The 17,008-nt window shown below is 35.4% G+C and overlaps 1 protein-coding gene across 1 annotated transcript; it reads right to left on the reverse strand.

Annotated features, from left to right (window-relative positions):
- Window positions 1-8,234: 8,234 nt before the first annotated feature.
- Window positions 8,235-8,925, reverse strand: LOC110881217 (non-specific lipid-transfer protein 1). The gene is made up of 2 exons (XM_022129547.2): window positions 8,493-8,925; window positions 8,235-8,405 (listed from the first exon to the last, which is right to left on the reverse strand). Exons 1-2 carry the CDS (start codon window positions 8,840-8,842, stop codon window positions 8,396-8,398), a joined length of 360 nt encoding a protein of 119 aa, XP_021985239.1. The 5' UTR covers window positions 8,843-8,925; the 3' UTR covers window positions 8,235-8,395.
- Between the last annotated feature and the right edge of the window lie 8,083 nt (window positions 8,926-17,008).

Genomic DNA, 17,008 nt, shown 5'->3' on the forward strand with positions numbered 1-17,008 from the left:
TATAAAAAAACAATATTATTGGTAAATAATACAAATATAAATTATAAAAATAAAAAATAATATAAATATTATGAATTATAAAAATTAAAAAAGAAAATTATTTATAAAAAAACAATATTATTGGTAAATAATACAAATATATTGTTTTGTTATCGTTTAAATTAAATTATCGTATTCCTTTGTTTATTTATAAAAAAAGAAAATTATTTATAAAAAAAGAATATTATTCGTAAATAATACAAATATATTATATTGTTATCGTTTAAATTAAATTATCTTATCGTATTGCATCGTATCGTATCGTATTGCATCATATCGTATCGTATAGTGTATAGTATATAAGTCTCGTATAGAGGCCTATACGGGTGTTATTGTTTAGTATCGTATCGTATCGTATAGTGTAGTATAAGTCTCGTATAGGTTTCCTATAGGTCTTGTATATGCATATAGGATTAGACGGGACTTAAACCACACCTATACGATACTACGATATCACACTTATAGGCTTATACGAGGTTAATACGTGACCTAAACCACACCTATACGATACGATATCACACTTATAGGCTTATACGAGGTCAATACGTGACCTATACGACGCTATACGATACGATATCACACTTATAGGCTTATACGAGGTCAATACGTAACCTATACTACGTTATATGATACGATATCACACTTATAGGCTTATACGAGGTTAATACGTGACCTAAACCACCCCTATACGATACGATATCACACTTATAGGCTTATACGAGGTCAATACATGACCTATACGACGCTATACGATACGATATCACACTTATAGGCTTATACGAAGTCAATACATGACATATACTACGTTATACGATACAATATCACACTTATAGGCTTATACGAGGTCAATACGGGACATATACTATGCTATACGATACGATATCACACTTATAGGCATATACGAGGTCAATACGGGACATATACTATGCTATACGATACGATATCACACTTATAGTCTTATACGAGGTTAATACGTGACCTAAACCACACCTATACGATACGATATCACACTTATAGGCTTATACGAGGTCAATACGTGACCTATACGACGCTATACGATACGATATCACACTTATAGGCTTATTCGAGGTCAATACGTGACCTATACTACGTTATATGATACGATATCACACTTATAGGCTTATACGAGGTTAATACGTGACCTAAACCACACCTATACGATACGATATCACACTTATAGGCTTATACGAGGTCAATACATGACCTATACGACGCTATACGATACGATATCACACTTATAGGCTTATACGAAGTCAATACATGACATATACTACGTTATACGATACAATATCACACTTATAGGCTTATACGAGGTCAATACGGGACATATACTATGCTATACGATACGATATCACACTTATAGGCATATACGAGGTCAATACGGGACATATACTATGCTATACGATACGATATCACACTTATAGTCTTATACGAGGTCAATACGTGACCTAAACCACACCTATACGATACGATATCACACTTATAGGCTTATACGAGGGCAATACGGGAACTAAATCACACCTATATGCCTATACGAGTGTTATATCGTATCGTATAGTATCGTATCGGGTGTTATTTTCCTTTTTTTTTATAAATAAACAAAGGAATACAAAAAAAAAACAAAAATAGAGCTTTATATACGCTCCTTAGAGATCACTACGCAGCATATAAGACAAAAATGACACAACTACCCTTGTATTTGGCTTCGTATAGCCTTAATACAAGGGCATAAATGACATTTTCAGACCTTTACATACGCTGAGTATTGGTCAATACGCAGCATATATAAACTATAAGGGTTAAAAAGATAATTTTACCACAGGTTTGGGGTTAAAAATAATTTTACCACCCTTTAAATACGCTGCGTATTGACCTATACGCAGCATATATAAAGGTCTGAAAATGTCTTTTATACCCTTGTGTTCAGGCTATACGAAGCCAAATACAAGGGTAGTTGTGTCATTTTGGTCTCATACGCTGCGTAGGGACCTCTAAGGAGCGTATATAAAGCTCCATTTTTGTATTTTTTTTATTGTGTATTCCTTTGTTTATTTATAAAAAAAAAGAAAATTATTTATAAAAAAACAATATTATTGGTAAATAATACAAATATAAATTATAAAAATAAAAAATAATATAAATATTATGAATTATAAAAATTAAAAAAGAAAATTATTTATAAAAAAAACAATATTATTGGTAAATAATACAAATATATTGTTTTGTTATCGTTTAAATTAAATTATCGTATTCCTTTGTTTATTTATAAAAAAAGAAAATTATTTATAAAAAAAGAATATTATTCGTAAATAATACAAATATATTATATTGTTATCGTTTAAATTAAATTATCTTATCGTATTGCATCGTATCGTATCGTATCGTATTGCATCATATCGTATCGTATAGTGTATAGTGTATAGTATATAAGTCTCGTATAGAGGCCTATACGGGTGTTATTGTTTAGTATCGTATCGTATCGTATAGTGTAGTATAAGTCTCGTATAGGTTTCCTATAGGTCTTGTATATGCATATAGGATTAGACGGGACTTAAACCACACCTATACGATACTACGATATCACACTTATAGGCTTATACGAGGTTAATACGTGACCTAAACCACACCTATACGATACGATATCACACTTATAGGCTTATACGAGGTCAATACGTGACCTATACGACGCTATACGATACGATATCACACTTATAGGCTTATACGAGGTCAATACGTCACCTATACTACGTTATATGATACGATATCACACTTATAGGCTTATACGAGGTTAATACGTGACCTAAACCACACCTATACGATACGATATCACACTTATAGGCTTATACGAGGTCAATACATGACCTATACGACGCTATACGATACGATATCACACTTATAGGCTTATACGAAGTCAATACATGACATATACTACGTTATACGATACAATATCACACTTATAGGCTTATACGAGGTCAATACGGGACATATACTATGCTATACGATACGATATCACACTTATAGGCATATACGAGGTCAATACGGGACATATACTATGCTATACGATACGATATCACACTTATAGTCTTATACGAGGTCAATACGTGACCTAAACCACACCTATACGATACGATATCACACTTATAGGCTTATACGAGGGCAATACGGGAACTAAATCACACCTATATGCCTATACGGGTGTTATATCGTATCGTATAGTATCGTATCGGGTGTTATTTTCCTTTTTTTTATAAATAAACAAAGGAATACAAAAAAAAAAACAAAAATAGAGCTTTATATACGCTCCTTAGAGATCACTACGCAGCATATAAGACAAAAATGACACAACTACCCTTGTATTTGGCTTCGTATAGCCTTAATACAAGGGCATAAATGACATTTTCAGACCTTTACATACGCTGAGTATTGGTCAATACGCAGCATATATAAACTATAAGGGTTAAAAAGATAATTTTACCACAGGTTTGGGGTTAAAAATAATTTTACCACCCTTTAAATACGTTGCGTATTGACCTATACGCAGCGTATATAAAGGTCTGAAAATGTCTTTTATACCCTTGTGTTCAGGCTATACGAAGCCAAATACAAGGGTAGTTGTGTCATTTTGGTCTCATACGCTGCGTAGGGACCTCTAAGGAGCGTATATAAAGCTCCATTTTTGTATTTTTTTATTGTGTATTCCTTTGTTTATTTATAAAAAAAAAGAAAATTATTTATAAAAAAACAATATTATTGGTAAATAATACAAATATAAATTATAAAAATAAAAAATAATATAAATATTATGAATTATAAAAATTAAAAAGAAAATTATTTATAAAAAAACAATATTATTGGTAAATAATACAAATATATTGTTTTGTTATCGTTTAAATTAAATTATCGTATTCCTTTGTTTATTTATAAAAAAAGAAAATTATTTATAAAAAAAGAATTATAAAAATTAAAAAAGAAAATTATTTATAAAAAAACAATATTATTGGTGTTATTTTCCTTTTTTTTATAAATAAACAAAGGAAGACACAAAAAAAAAATACAAAAATGGAGCTTTATATACGCTCCTTATAGATCACTACGCAGCATATAAGACAAAAATGACACTACTACCCTTGTATTTGGCTTCGTATAGCCTCAATACAAGGGTATAAATGACATTTTCAGACCTTTATATACGCTGAGTATTGGTCAATACGCAGCGTATATAAACTTTGTGAAAAAATGATCCCTCAAACCTACCAAAATGACCCAAAAAAGTCTAATGGTTTATATACGCTGCGTAGAGAGCTATACGCAGCGTATATAAACCTTGTTTTTTGTGCAATGATTGGTAATTAGGCACTGAGATTCATGGTTTATATACGCTGAGTATTGGTCAATACGCAGCGTATAGGGTTAACCCTATACGCTGCGTATTGACCAATACGCTGCGTAGGTAAACCCTAAGTGTGCAGATAGGTAAACTGGGTGTGCAGATAGTTAGGGCTGGTGGCTGTTAGCTGTTAGCTAGTAGCTGTAGTTTTTTAGATATATTTGGTGTTTGAAAGAGTAGCTGAAACTTTTAATAAAATGTATAAAATAACCAAAATGGACGTAACTAAAAATTTAAAAAGTTTTTTCATTAAAAAGTTCATTATTTTTAGAGGTTAAAAAAGTCATTTTCCCTAAAAGCTTGTAGCTCCTTTTAAACGCTACTAGTAGAAGCGTTCAACCAAAAGCTTCAAGCTCCTAACAAAAAAGCTTCAAGCTCCTTAAACCAAACAAGACTTTTTATTGAATATGAGTTTTTTCTTAAATTCTTAAAGCTAGAAGCTCCTAGAAAGCTCCTAAAAGCTTCCGGCCAAAAATACCCTAAATGAAGATATTTTGTATAAATCCCACATTGGTTGCCCAGGGCGCCGGTTCGTCTTGGATGGGATATGTAACAAGGTGAAGAGCGAATACCGGTGGCGCAGGTTCGTCTTGGATGGGAGGCGAGGTTTTATTGATTATTCCACTGTCGTGCCTTCGGTCAGGTGGAGGTCGGGTTTCCACGCATCTGGAAGTAGTCAACCTTGATCACAACGTCTGGTGTCACGATGGTTGACACGTCGTTCCTTGCCTTTGAAAAAAAGGTCAACGGCACCATAAAGAGTCACAATGGTTATTTAGTAAAACATAAACTGAAATGTCATCACCCAAACTCTCACTTTTAACAACCACAACCCTAAATAGCTAGGCGTTATTAATATAAACCTATGTTGTCAAGGCTTTTCCAGGCGCGCGCCTAGACCAACTTTTCAGACCCATCCCAGCCTTCTCGCTTCGCTTCAAAAGCCTCAGTTTTAGACCCTCCAGCGCATTTTCAGCATTTTCAAACCAAATTCCAATGAAATTCCGGTCAAATTTGTTTGAACATGTTTGAAATCCTAAACAAGCCTGAAAACAAGTAAAACAATTTAAACTAGCCTAAAGGAGCCTAAAAACATGTAACCAACCAACGTGAACTTCCTAAATCGTCTTCAAACCACTCTATGGGAACCAAACCAGTGTATGATTCTCCTTTCTATTTTACTAGGACTTGACCCTAAGTATATGTACATTTGTTTTTATCATTTTAAAACTATATTCAACATGTTATCACTTGTCTTCAATTGAATATGGAGGTTAATTGTGTTCATACACGTAATTAGCCGTGTAGCCATAATATTAGGATAAATGTGATTTGCATGATTCTGTACGTGCTATTTTACTTTTTTTTAGCTAAATCATGGTAGTTTCTTGCAAAACAAATAATAAAGCACGTAATATACGTACGTACGTACGTATACGTACGTACATACATACATACATAGTTTTTGTAGTTTATCGTTATTCATATGTTACATATAAGAAAAATGAAAACTAGATGTCGTTGATAATCATTGAAACTTAAAATGTAGAAAGTGTAGGTAACTTTATTAAAGTTTAGAGGCTGTAATGTAAATTTGTTAAAAAAAACAAAAATATTCTTTTATTAAAATTATAGGGTCATATAATAAATTTATTAAAATTAAGAAATGTAAATGAAAATATGAAGCAAAAGATAAAAGTCATTTACTACTTTCAACACATATGAATCAAGCTTGTACTCTATGTTTATAAAATTATAAATCACTATTAATAAAAGTTGATAAATGTATTATTGTTAATTAACATTTCTAACGGGTCACCAAGATGATAATAAAGCCATGGACCAAAATTTTGTTGGAAATTTAGTGAAAATGAGTTTTTCACTAAACATTAGTGACATCAATAATATTTATATATGTGTTTTATAAACAATTATTTATGGGTTTGTGTTCAAACTATGTCCAAATAGAGTTAAGATGAATGAGATATCGAAGCTTGAAGTTGTATGTTTGAAACAAACAAAGATGAGAAAAATGGATTGAGATTTGTCACCGTGTCCCACATAGGTGGGATGGCAAAACTTAAATTGGTTTATAAGGGAGAGCACTCCTTGTATATTGTTTTCTTAAAGGCAAAAACTAGTGGGATCCTAAAGGGTGCGGCGCACCTTTCCTCGCACGTATGCGCGCGTGATGTGGGCTATAGGCCCAATATGGTGCACTTTGAACTTCGCACACCACCTTTGTATTTTTGTCATGAGCGCGTGATCAGATACATGGCGGGTCCGCTTATGGCGCACCCTTGGGTGGCGTAGGCGGATGCCATGGCGTGGCACATTTCGATGCGGCGCGAGCTCCGTAGGCGCATGGCGCACGTCATTGGCTATGGCAAAGAATGCAAGTGGCTCACAAGTTTGGATGGCGCATGACCAGGTGGCGTCCTGATATGCATAGTGGGATGCGTGTGGCGCGCGAGTATGGATGACGCATGACCAGGTGACGTCCTGGTATGCGTAATCGTATCCGTGTGGTGCACGACTCCATATGGCGTGACATGAGATCCTTGAAGCATGGCGCGCAGACTGGCGGACCAGTTCTAGCGCGCGCAGGTTTGCAACAGTAATAGAAGAGCTGGTTGGACCTAGTCAAACTAGTTGTCTCAAACCGTTTAATGCGTGTCATAATGAATATGACCGTTTTTTGACTAACCACTTAAGTCAATTTAATTGGAGATTAAAGTCATATTCATTATCTTGTTTATTACAAGATTAATGTTATAGTTATGACAAGATTAATGTCCAATTTTATTACTAGTTTTACTGAGGTTAAAACTATGGGTGTATAAATATGAACTTGGTGGTTCATACTAGATACACAAGAAAATAAGCATTCTCTTTAGTCTCGATTTTTCCATTGAGAGGAGTACTCTCAAATTTACACTTCATCTTTTTCCTAAATTTTATAAACACTAAATTATGCTCTGTGTAATCTTGGGCGTGAGTGTCATCTCCGGCAGTACAACTACCGCTTCAGTTGTTGTATCCTCGAAACAGACCGTCTGAGAGTAGGCGCGTAATCTGTTTTAAGGGACTCGTGTCAAACATGATCCTCAACCAAAACCGTCAACGACAGTTTGTTCATTTTTGCAGCGGAGGTTCGTACATGAAGGTGCAGTTGAAGTTCTTCTAAAGACACTGTCTTGAATCAAGATTGTTACAATTATATTGTATTTTATGTTTCATTTATTTAGTTTTTGTAACCGGTATTGTACTAGTCGAATTTCCCACAAATAACGAGAGTTTCATTATTATATATTTTGTAATATATTTTATAAAAAAGTGGACCTACTTCCTACAAATCCTATCTTCAAATTTCCGACAGATTACTAGCTGACATTCCATCGCATCAATAATCACCTCACTTAACCGTCGCAGATACCAGGGTTTACCGTGTATGTATATATTGGTTTGGACCGCTAATTCCCAATCAAATAGCGACGTATATATATCGATTCTTTTTCCAGATTTTGTTGGATTCATTAGTTATCTCCGAGCAATTCTTAGTGATCAATATGTCGATAGTATTCAGTTTTGTGTTGTACTTCCATTTCATCAATCGTCCATATAACTAATTTATAGCGTTTAATATATAATTTAGCATCAAGTTATCTTTTTATACAACTTTACTTGTAAAATCATAACTCTTAAAGGTTTAATGGGTTAGGTCTAACTTTATATATTATTCGTTAATCAAACAAATTTGATCCAAACTTGAAGGAACTGATGAATAAAAGAAAATGGTACACATATATATTTTACATCAAGTAAACAAACATGTTGAAGCAACAATAAACATAGTTTGACTCAAGTTTATTTAGACTAAGATCATTATTAGTCACACTATAGTGCTTGTATATCTCATGCAGCTTCACTTCCATTAATATATCCTTCTTATTGTACCCTGCAACATAAGTTGAAAAATCAAAATACATTCATTACTATGCATTAATATTAACTGTGTGTGCATGCATATATTAAAAAAACATACGTAGAGCAATCGAAGGTAGGGGTAATCTTGTAAGGGATATGAACATCGCATTTTTCAGGTAACATATTAGCGTATTTTTCGTTAATTCCGGGGACCAATTTGGAGGCTTGTTCCATGCACCGGCAAGCCATCTGCCGGTCCTCTTTCGTGTTGGCGTCCTTGTATAGTGACTGCACACCATTGCAGCACTTTGTAGGAACCTGTCCTCCTCTAATGAGGTATGTTGCGCATGGAGTTAGGCTACTCACCACCGACTTGCATGTCACCGCACTCTCTGTTGAAGGGAGTGTTGTCGCTGCCACTATCGCGATGAGCACCGCCACAAACGCCACCTTTGATCCCCCTGCCATTGGTAGGATTTTTTGTAGGTGTTTTAGAGAGAAAAAATTAGGGTTGAAAATTTGAAGGTAAGTATAGATTGTGAAGGTTAGAATGAGGGGTGTTGGTTATATAATGTGTGATGCGAGGAAAAAGGATGTGTATTTTGTGTGTTAAGATAAATTCTTACAAGAAACTTCTTGTTGTGCGTCTAGGATTCTAACATCTAAGGTTGTAACAGAAAAATATATATTTTTCGTATTTAAAACCATACTTTCAAGCTAGAAAAAGAGCTTCACCAACACCAACGTAACTGATATCATCATGAATGAAATGGTACAATCAATCACTACCAACAAATGAGTGTCACTCATGGTCCAATATATATCCGAAATCTATCCGTGAAGGGACGTTACCGACGGAACTCTATTGGTGAATGGCTGTCATAAATATTACCGTGGGTAATCAAATTTGCAATAGATTAACGAGGGATCACCAACGGATAAATTAGTGACAGCTCAGCGACAGCATTTGGAGACTCGTCCACACCTCTCTTTTTTGATATATTACCGATAGATGCGTTGGTGATGGATCACTTGTAAGATTAAATATATAAATTATGTATTTAATCTACTCATCATTATCATTTATATTATATGGATCAAAATAATAATAAAATCTTTGGAGTAAAATGCACGGATAGTCCCTCTGGTTATGCAAAGTAACACTTATACTCCTCAACTTTTGAAAATTACACCGGTGCTCCCTCTTTTTCACAACTTTTGTTATCATGTAAATGAGAATTTGACAAAACGAAAATGGGACCTATAAATTTCATCCATTGTAACCGAAATTCATGAGAAATCATAACATACTTGATAAGGATGATTTTTCATCTAATCTCATTCTCAGTGATTTTAAATTATGTGTTAGATACCTTAAACATTACTTGGCTTAAGGAATAAATATGGGTCCACCAAGTTTTGTGGAACTTATTCCAAATGGAATATTCAAACATAATTCATTTATCAATTAAGACTATCTACTTGTATCTAAATCTGTCTCCCGTGGTCCATGGTTTTAAAGAGATCTATTCGTGTGTGTGTATATATATATATATATATATATACATACAATTAACATGATTTCTAGAGTAAAATGCCCGGATAGTCCCTGTGGTTTTGTAAAATAACACATATAGTCCCAAACTTTTGGAAATTACATCGGTGCTTCCTGTGGTTTGACGAGTTGTTACTCGGATAGTCCCTGGAGTGGATGTCCGTTAGTTTTCTCCGTTAAGTCCATCTGAAATTACTTATTTACCTCTCTCTTTAAAAAATAAAAAAAACAAATATGGATTATTAAAAGTGTGGGACCCACCACTCACACCCAACTTCATCTTCAACCTCTATCACCCAACCCTCTACCATCACTTTTTTCCATCAAGAACCACCCAAACCTGAAACCCCACCTCCATGACACCCTACCGCCCCTTCTTCGGCCGACGAGCATCCCGTTCCAACTGATCGGTCCATTGATCTATTCCATAGTTTGTTAAATTCAAACAAGTTACAACTCAAACGTCCACCGGTCAGCAATATTCGAAACCAAATTGAACAGATCTGAAACACCGAAAACACATCATCCAATCAAACGATATGTTTCCGCCAGTTTAGACACTCAATTTTCCAATGAGGAATTATCGAAGCAGATTAATGAATTAGCTTATTGTTCAGTGAAAAAAGAAGCAGGTGAATCCGCTTATTGTTCAGTGAAAAAAGAAGTAGGTGAATCCGCTTATTGTTCCGTGAAAAAAACAATTTTAAGGTTAAATCGATGGGTTTATTTGGGATTTAAAGTTTTGATTTATTTTTTTAATTCAGATGGAGGTAAAGAGAAGACCATTAGCAAATTACATTGAGAAAGTGCAAAAAGATGTAACAGTTAGGGGTGTATCGATTGATTGGTTAGTAGAAGTTGCAGAAGAATACAAGCTTCTTCCAGACACTTTATATCTCACAGTTTCCTACATTGATAGGTTTTTATCAGTAAATGTTCTTAACAGACAAAGACTTCAACTTCTTGATGTTTCTTCAGTGAAAAAAAGAAGCAGGTGAATCCTCTTATTGATAGAGAAAATGGTGATAGTAGAGGGTTGGGTGATAGAGGTTGAAGATGAAGTTGGAGGTGAGTGATGGGTCCCACACTTTTAATAATCCATATTTGTTTTTTAATTACATTTTTCGTCCCTATCGTTTGTCACAAATCACTATTTCAGTCCATTAGTTTAAAAATTACGATTTCATTCCCTGTGGTTTCAATTTCGTAACTATTACAGTCCACCCACACTAACGACATCCAGTTATTCTGTTAGTTTTATGTAAAATGACCATAATGCCCTTGTTATTATTAAAAACTTATCAAAAGGGGCTCACCTTCTTCATCAAACACCACCGCCAACTGCCGACCACCACCAACTCCAGCTACTGCCGACTCCGACCACCACCAACTCCGGCCAATACCAACTCACTACATGGTTTAAAGCTCACAAATTGATGCTGATATCCTGTTGTTCTTACTGAAATTCAGAAGAGTTTGCAATATTTCCATTTGGGTCGGACCCACCAACTACAATTGCAATCTCACCAAGACTTGCAGACCCGAATAAACATTTAGGCTCTTTCATTAACTGCCCAAATGACCATGAGTTAGTTAATAAACTATACTTATATATTACAGGATCAAGTACTTCTTTCACTAGCACAAGTAATTCGGTCCCGACGGCTAAAGACTCTTTATCAGTAAATTAAATTGGAAAGATGTGTTTGATGACACTGTGGGCAGATCTTGATTCTGTGGAAAACTCTGGTGAAACTGAACCGTTGATTAACCGGCATTCCCCACCACCGTTGATGAACAAGAACCACCGGTCGAAATCTTTTTTAACCAAATCAACGGATTTAATCAAAAAGCTTGAATTTTGAACACTACCCATTAGTTATCAACAATATCCTCATCTGGGTCATCCTCCAATTGCCCTAATTGTTGATAATTCACAATTTCTTGATTAGGGCTTTGTTCAAGATTCACAATTGGCAAAAATGGTTTCTTGAATTCATGATGATGATGGTGACGATAAAAACAAAAAGAAACTTATTAATTGAATCTAGAAGTGAAGATGGAAAATGGGAATTTGGGGATAAGATGGTCAGGGTGGAGATAGAGATATTTATATAAAAAAATGTTTTTTTAATAACAGGGGTATTATGGTCATTTCACATAAAACTAACAGAATAACTGGATGGCGTTAGTATGGGTGGACTGTAATAGTTACGAAATTGAAACCACAGGAACTGAAATCGCAATTTTTAAACTAATGGACTGTAATAGTTACGAAATTGAAACCACAGGGATGAAAAACGTAATTAACTTTTTTATTTTTTAAAGAGAGGGATAAATAAGTAATTTCAGATGGACTTAATGGAGAAAACTAACGGACATCCACTATAGGGACTATCCGAGTAACAACTCGTCAAACCACAGGGATCACCGGTGTAATTTCAAAAAGTTGGGGACTATAGATGTTATTTTACAAAACAACAGGGACTATCCGGACATTTTACTCTGATTTCTATTAAATATGTCCCTAAGATTCTTATGACATTTGGACATTAAGGAAATCATACCAAGTCTAACATATGTATGACAGTTTCCCACCACACATACATCATTGAAACTCCTTTTGTAGCATTCCTAGAGATATCAAAGATCAGTGAGAGCATTAAGTGTCTTAATTCTAACTTACAAAAGTTGCAAGAGGTTGGGGAGTGAAAACCTCACATTACTTCAATTTACACCTCTTGTACAAGACGCTGCTCCATCCCGACACTGTTCCAATAAAACTTGTCTCTTTAAAATCTAATGCTACTCTTACAAAAGTTTTCATTGTTGCTTAATTGTGGGCACACTCAAATTTCATACCTAAACTAACATAATCCTCAACAAGAGAATCTACAACGACTAACGTCATTAATTTGTTTCTCTATTAGAATCTGTTGGTCGTTAAATATTGACCATAAGCATGTTGAGTTCCTAAAGACTAGAAGTAAAAGTTTTTATCGTGACTTATAAGGAATACAATAGGTGGGGGGAAGAATGTCATTAAATTTCGCTCCGAATTTAACTCCGATTACACCTCTTGTACACCATACTGTACAAACTCTTACATACTTAGAATCCTAAAAATGATAGCAACCTAACCAATAGCTAATCCATAATACTGAAACTTTTAATAAACCTAATAATCAACTCAGGATGTTATCTAGGTTAAAAGTCTACTAACTTTGATGATTACATATTCTCCCTGACTAAAGATGAAATGGATAATAGAAAGTTTATTGATCCTACCTATCTAATTAAGCCATTAATGCCAATCAATCTTCTAAATGGAATAAAACTGTTTTCAAGTAAAACTGATTTTATGTGTTCGAATAACGTTTGAGATTTGATTGAATTACCAAAGAATGTTCATAATGTGACAACCCGAGATTTCAAGGTCTTTCATCTACGCATCATTTGTTTCAAAATCCTGTTTTATGTTGTATCATATGCATCGTGTTTGAATGATTAAAGTATTGCTATGTTTGAATGTTACATGAAAACTTAGGAGTTGTTTAAGGGTTAGACATAACATGTTCATATTTAACTTTGTGCAACACATACTTGAGTCATGAAGAACCCAAGCCGACGAAGAACTGCAGTTCTTCATCACAACCACTCCTCGACGAAGAAGGGTTCTTCGCCGAGAGGTCTTTCGCCAGAAAGGGCCTTGGCCCAGGTTTAGTCGTGGGCCTGACTGTCACTTTGTTTGTTTAACCCCTCATAATCTACGAAGCTTAGAACAAACGTAAAACCCTAAAGTTCTCTCTCTCTATCCTTCGTGCGATGGCAGTTTTGGTTATCTCGAAGCTTTTCTATTTCGTTTAAGCTAATCTTTTCGGTATCACAGTTAGTGTTCATCCTTGTCTGTTGCTAAAATTCTGATGTTGTGACTTTACGTAAACTAGGGTTTCATCCATAGGATTGTAAATCTAGAATATGTGATTGATTATGGTAGGAAACTATGGTTGGATTTGGTGATTAGAAACTTGGGGTTTACAAACTGATGATTTATCGGTTAGCATGATGATCCACGTGATAAGTTGTTAACTGTGATTAGTGAAATAACAAGTGTTGTAACTATTATGTTTTGAATGGATTGTTGAATTGTTGATGATTGATCATAATTAGGGTGTGTGATCTTGGTTAAAAGAGTCGTTTAATCTGATTTGAGAAACTGTCAAACCTGTTAGCATTAATCACGGCTGGAACTAAGAAAATTGTAACTGACTGTTGAAGACAGCGACGGAAGAGTCCTCTCCACAAAGAAAGTAGTTCGATGAAGAACCCGGTTCTTCGTTGGTTCCTGACGAACCACCAGGGTTCTTCGTCAAGCACAATTTCGGCGAAGAACAGTTCTTCGCCATAGGGTTCTTCGCCAAGGAGGCATCCCACAAAGAACTGGTTCTTCGTGGTGATGCTGTAAGTGAACAATTAAACAGAACTGTCTGTGATGATGAATATTTATGATTTCAAAACTCTATCTGTTGCATGTTAATAATGTTAAATAGGAATGAGAAACTTGATGTGAATCGTGTGAGTAGCCAATTCATCTGTTAATGGATTTTTATGTGATATGAAAATGGGATGTGAACTTAAATGAGTATTGAATACGTGCTACGTGTTGTGATGAATGCAATATGTGAAAAACTACGTGACTTGATTGATTATGAAACTGATTTCGTTGGTAACCTCGGTAGGGTTTGGTTGACTAACTGGAACGGGTAATTTATTATACCGAGCAAATCTAAGGTGAGTTCATTTCTCTTAAGCATGCGTCCCGGTGATGGGACAATCAAATGGGTATTCCTGAGAGGAATTGGTCTTTTGGGTAAAACTAGAATGTTAGATAATACACTCATTTCCTATCACCTTAAGTCCCATCTTCTACCGAATAATTACCTGAGAGGTAACGAGGTATTAATTGATAGCGCTAGTAGGCTTGGCAACCTCACACCGTACCTGAGAGGACGGGCGTGAACTAATGACCTTAATTCATGACCAATGTTTAGATAGGGGGCATTGGGGACGGGCAAAATAATCTGGAAGCCATCTTGTACGGTACCCGAGTTATTATCAACATTATAATCAATGAACTGAACTAAACACTTGATAACTAAAGTTTTCGTAAAACTATGAACTCACCAGCGTTGTCTGATTCACTTGTTGCATGCTCGCAGGTCGTTAGGTACTATGGATAAGGAACTTGCTATCTGTGATTGGTGGAGTGGTCATGGGTCGTATTGCTTGGATATGCGTGACTTACTCACTAATTTCACATACATTTGGTTTTGAAATGTTTAAACAATGATTTACTATTTACTTCCGCAGAACTTGTTAAACTTGGATTATGTTATGATTGTTTTACCATAATGAATGAAAACTTTGTTTAATATCTTAATATTAGTTCACTGTGATTAGTAGCTAGATCCTGGTACGTCACACGCCTAGCGAGGTTTCCGCATGTGGTATTTTGGGGGTGTGACAGTTTGGTATCAGAGCCACTGGTTATAGTGAACTAGGTTTTAAAACGTTTTTATAAAACCAGACTATAACCAAACAGATCAGAAGTCGACCATGACACTCAGCTCCAGATTTCAAGGTTCGTCTCTCGTTTACTTATTACACATCATATTTAGTGAACACTTGAGTATGACATCGCCTGTGAATGCACACCTAGCACTATAGTATGAGTCCTTGTGTTTCCAGTCTACGTTATGTGATTGATAGTGTGACACTTCTCTAAACCTTCCTGAACTATGTTGTGGTGTTTTTGTCTTGCTATTCGAATTTGAGGAACCTTTTAGCATAAGTTGGGAGGAGCTGAGATAAACATGCAAATCGCATTGTTATTATGGGTGCACACATAATAATAATGTGGGGGTACATGTGAGTCCCAGTGAGGCCTGACGAGTGTGAAAGGGGTTCTGCTCCGTTGTCTGAAGTAATGATAGAACTCAGTAATCTGTGGAAGTCATAGTGATGCTTGACTCCTACTCAAACCTGACTTTTAACCTTTTCCCACTTGTTTTATATAGAATCATGAGTGGACGAGCTGGCGGACGTGGTGGAGGCCGCGGCAGTGGACGTGGCAACATGAATATGTCCCAGGCTGAGTTAACCGATTTGATCAATACTCGTGTGGCTGAAGCCTTGGCGGCTCAGCAGGCTGGTATGATATGTGCCAAGTACCCTTTATCCTTGTGTCACGTATTCGAATCTTACCTGTGTGTTGTATTTTCTTTCGTCTTTAGGTCAACCCATGAATCAGAACAATCCGCCTGTGTGCACGTATAAGACGTTCATGGATTGTAAGCGACAGACATTCAGTGGGACTGAAGGAGCTGTGGGACTACTGCGTTGGTTTGAGAAGGCGGAATCGGTGTTCGCGATGTGTAACTGCCCTGCTGGGGACAGAGTGAAGTATGCTTCAGGCACACACGAGGATGGTTCCGTGACTTGGTGGAATGCCCAAGTCCAGATGCTGGGTATTGATGCGTGTGTAGTGTTATATATTTTTATGTATATTTTTAGCCCTTTTTAACACTTTAGTCAAGTTTTAAATTTATAAAACACGATATTTTACTAACACTAAACACACATATGGGCAAGTGCACCAATCGTGAGCGTAGTATAGTGTTGGTAAGATACCGATGTCGTCCAAGGACACAAGAGCTTTTAGTACCGGTTTATTCCTCAACGTCTAATCAAATCAAAATTTTAGGAAAAAGGTTTTAAACATGAAAATAAAAACTAAAAAAAAGCTGTAAATAAAAATAAAATAAAACAGATAGACAAGATGAATCACTTGGATCCGACTCACCTTTAGTGTAACCTTCGATGTTTTCCGCACTTTTGCACTTTTTAAGAGATTATCTTAGTTATAGTAGTAGGCCCCTCTTTTGAAGGTGACGTTACCCTCAACCTACTAGTTTGAGTCAGCAAGGATACAATCCTAAAGGGTTGGATTATTGAAAGATAATTAATTAAGTTATTAATGCGTAATGTGGTAGGCCCCTCTTTTGAAGGTGACGTTACCC

Source organism: Helianthus annuus, chromosome 10, assembly GCF_002127325.2.
Source record: "Helianthus annuus cultivar XRQ/B chromosome 10, HanXRQr2.0-SUNRISE, whole genome shotgun sequence".
NCBI lineage: Eukaryota > Viridiplantae > Streptophyta > Magnoliopsida > Asterales > Asteraceae > Helianthus > Helianthus annuus.

Coding starts and splice junctions, on each gene's coding strand:
- LOC110881217 (XM_022129547.2), bottom strand. CDS start 8,842: ATGGCAGGGGGATCAAAGGTGGCGTTTGTGGCGGTGCTCATCGCGATA.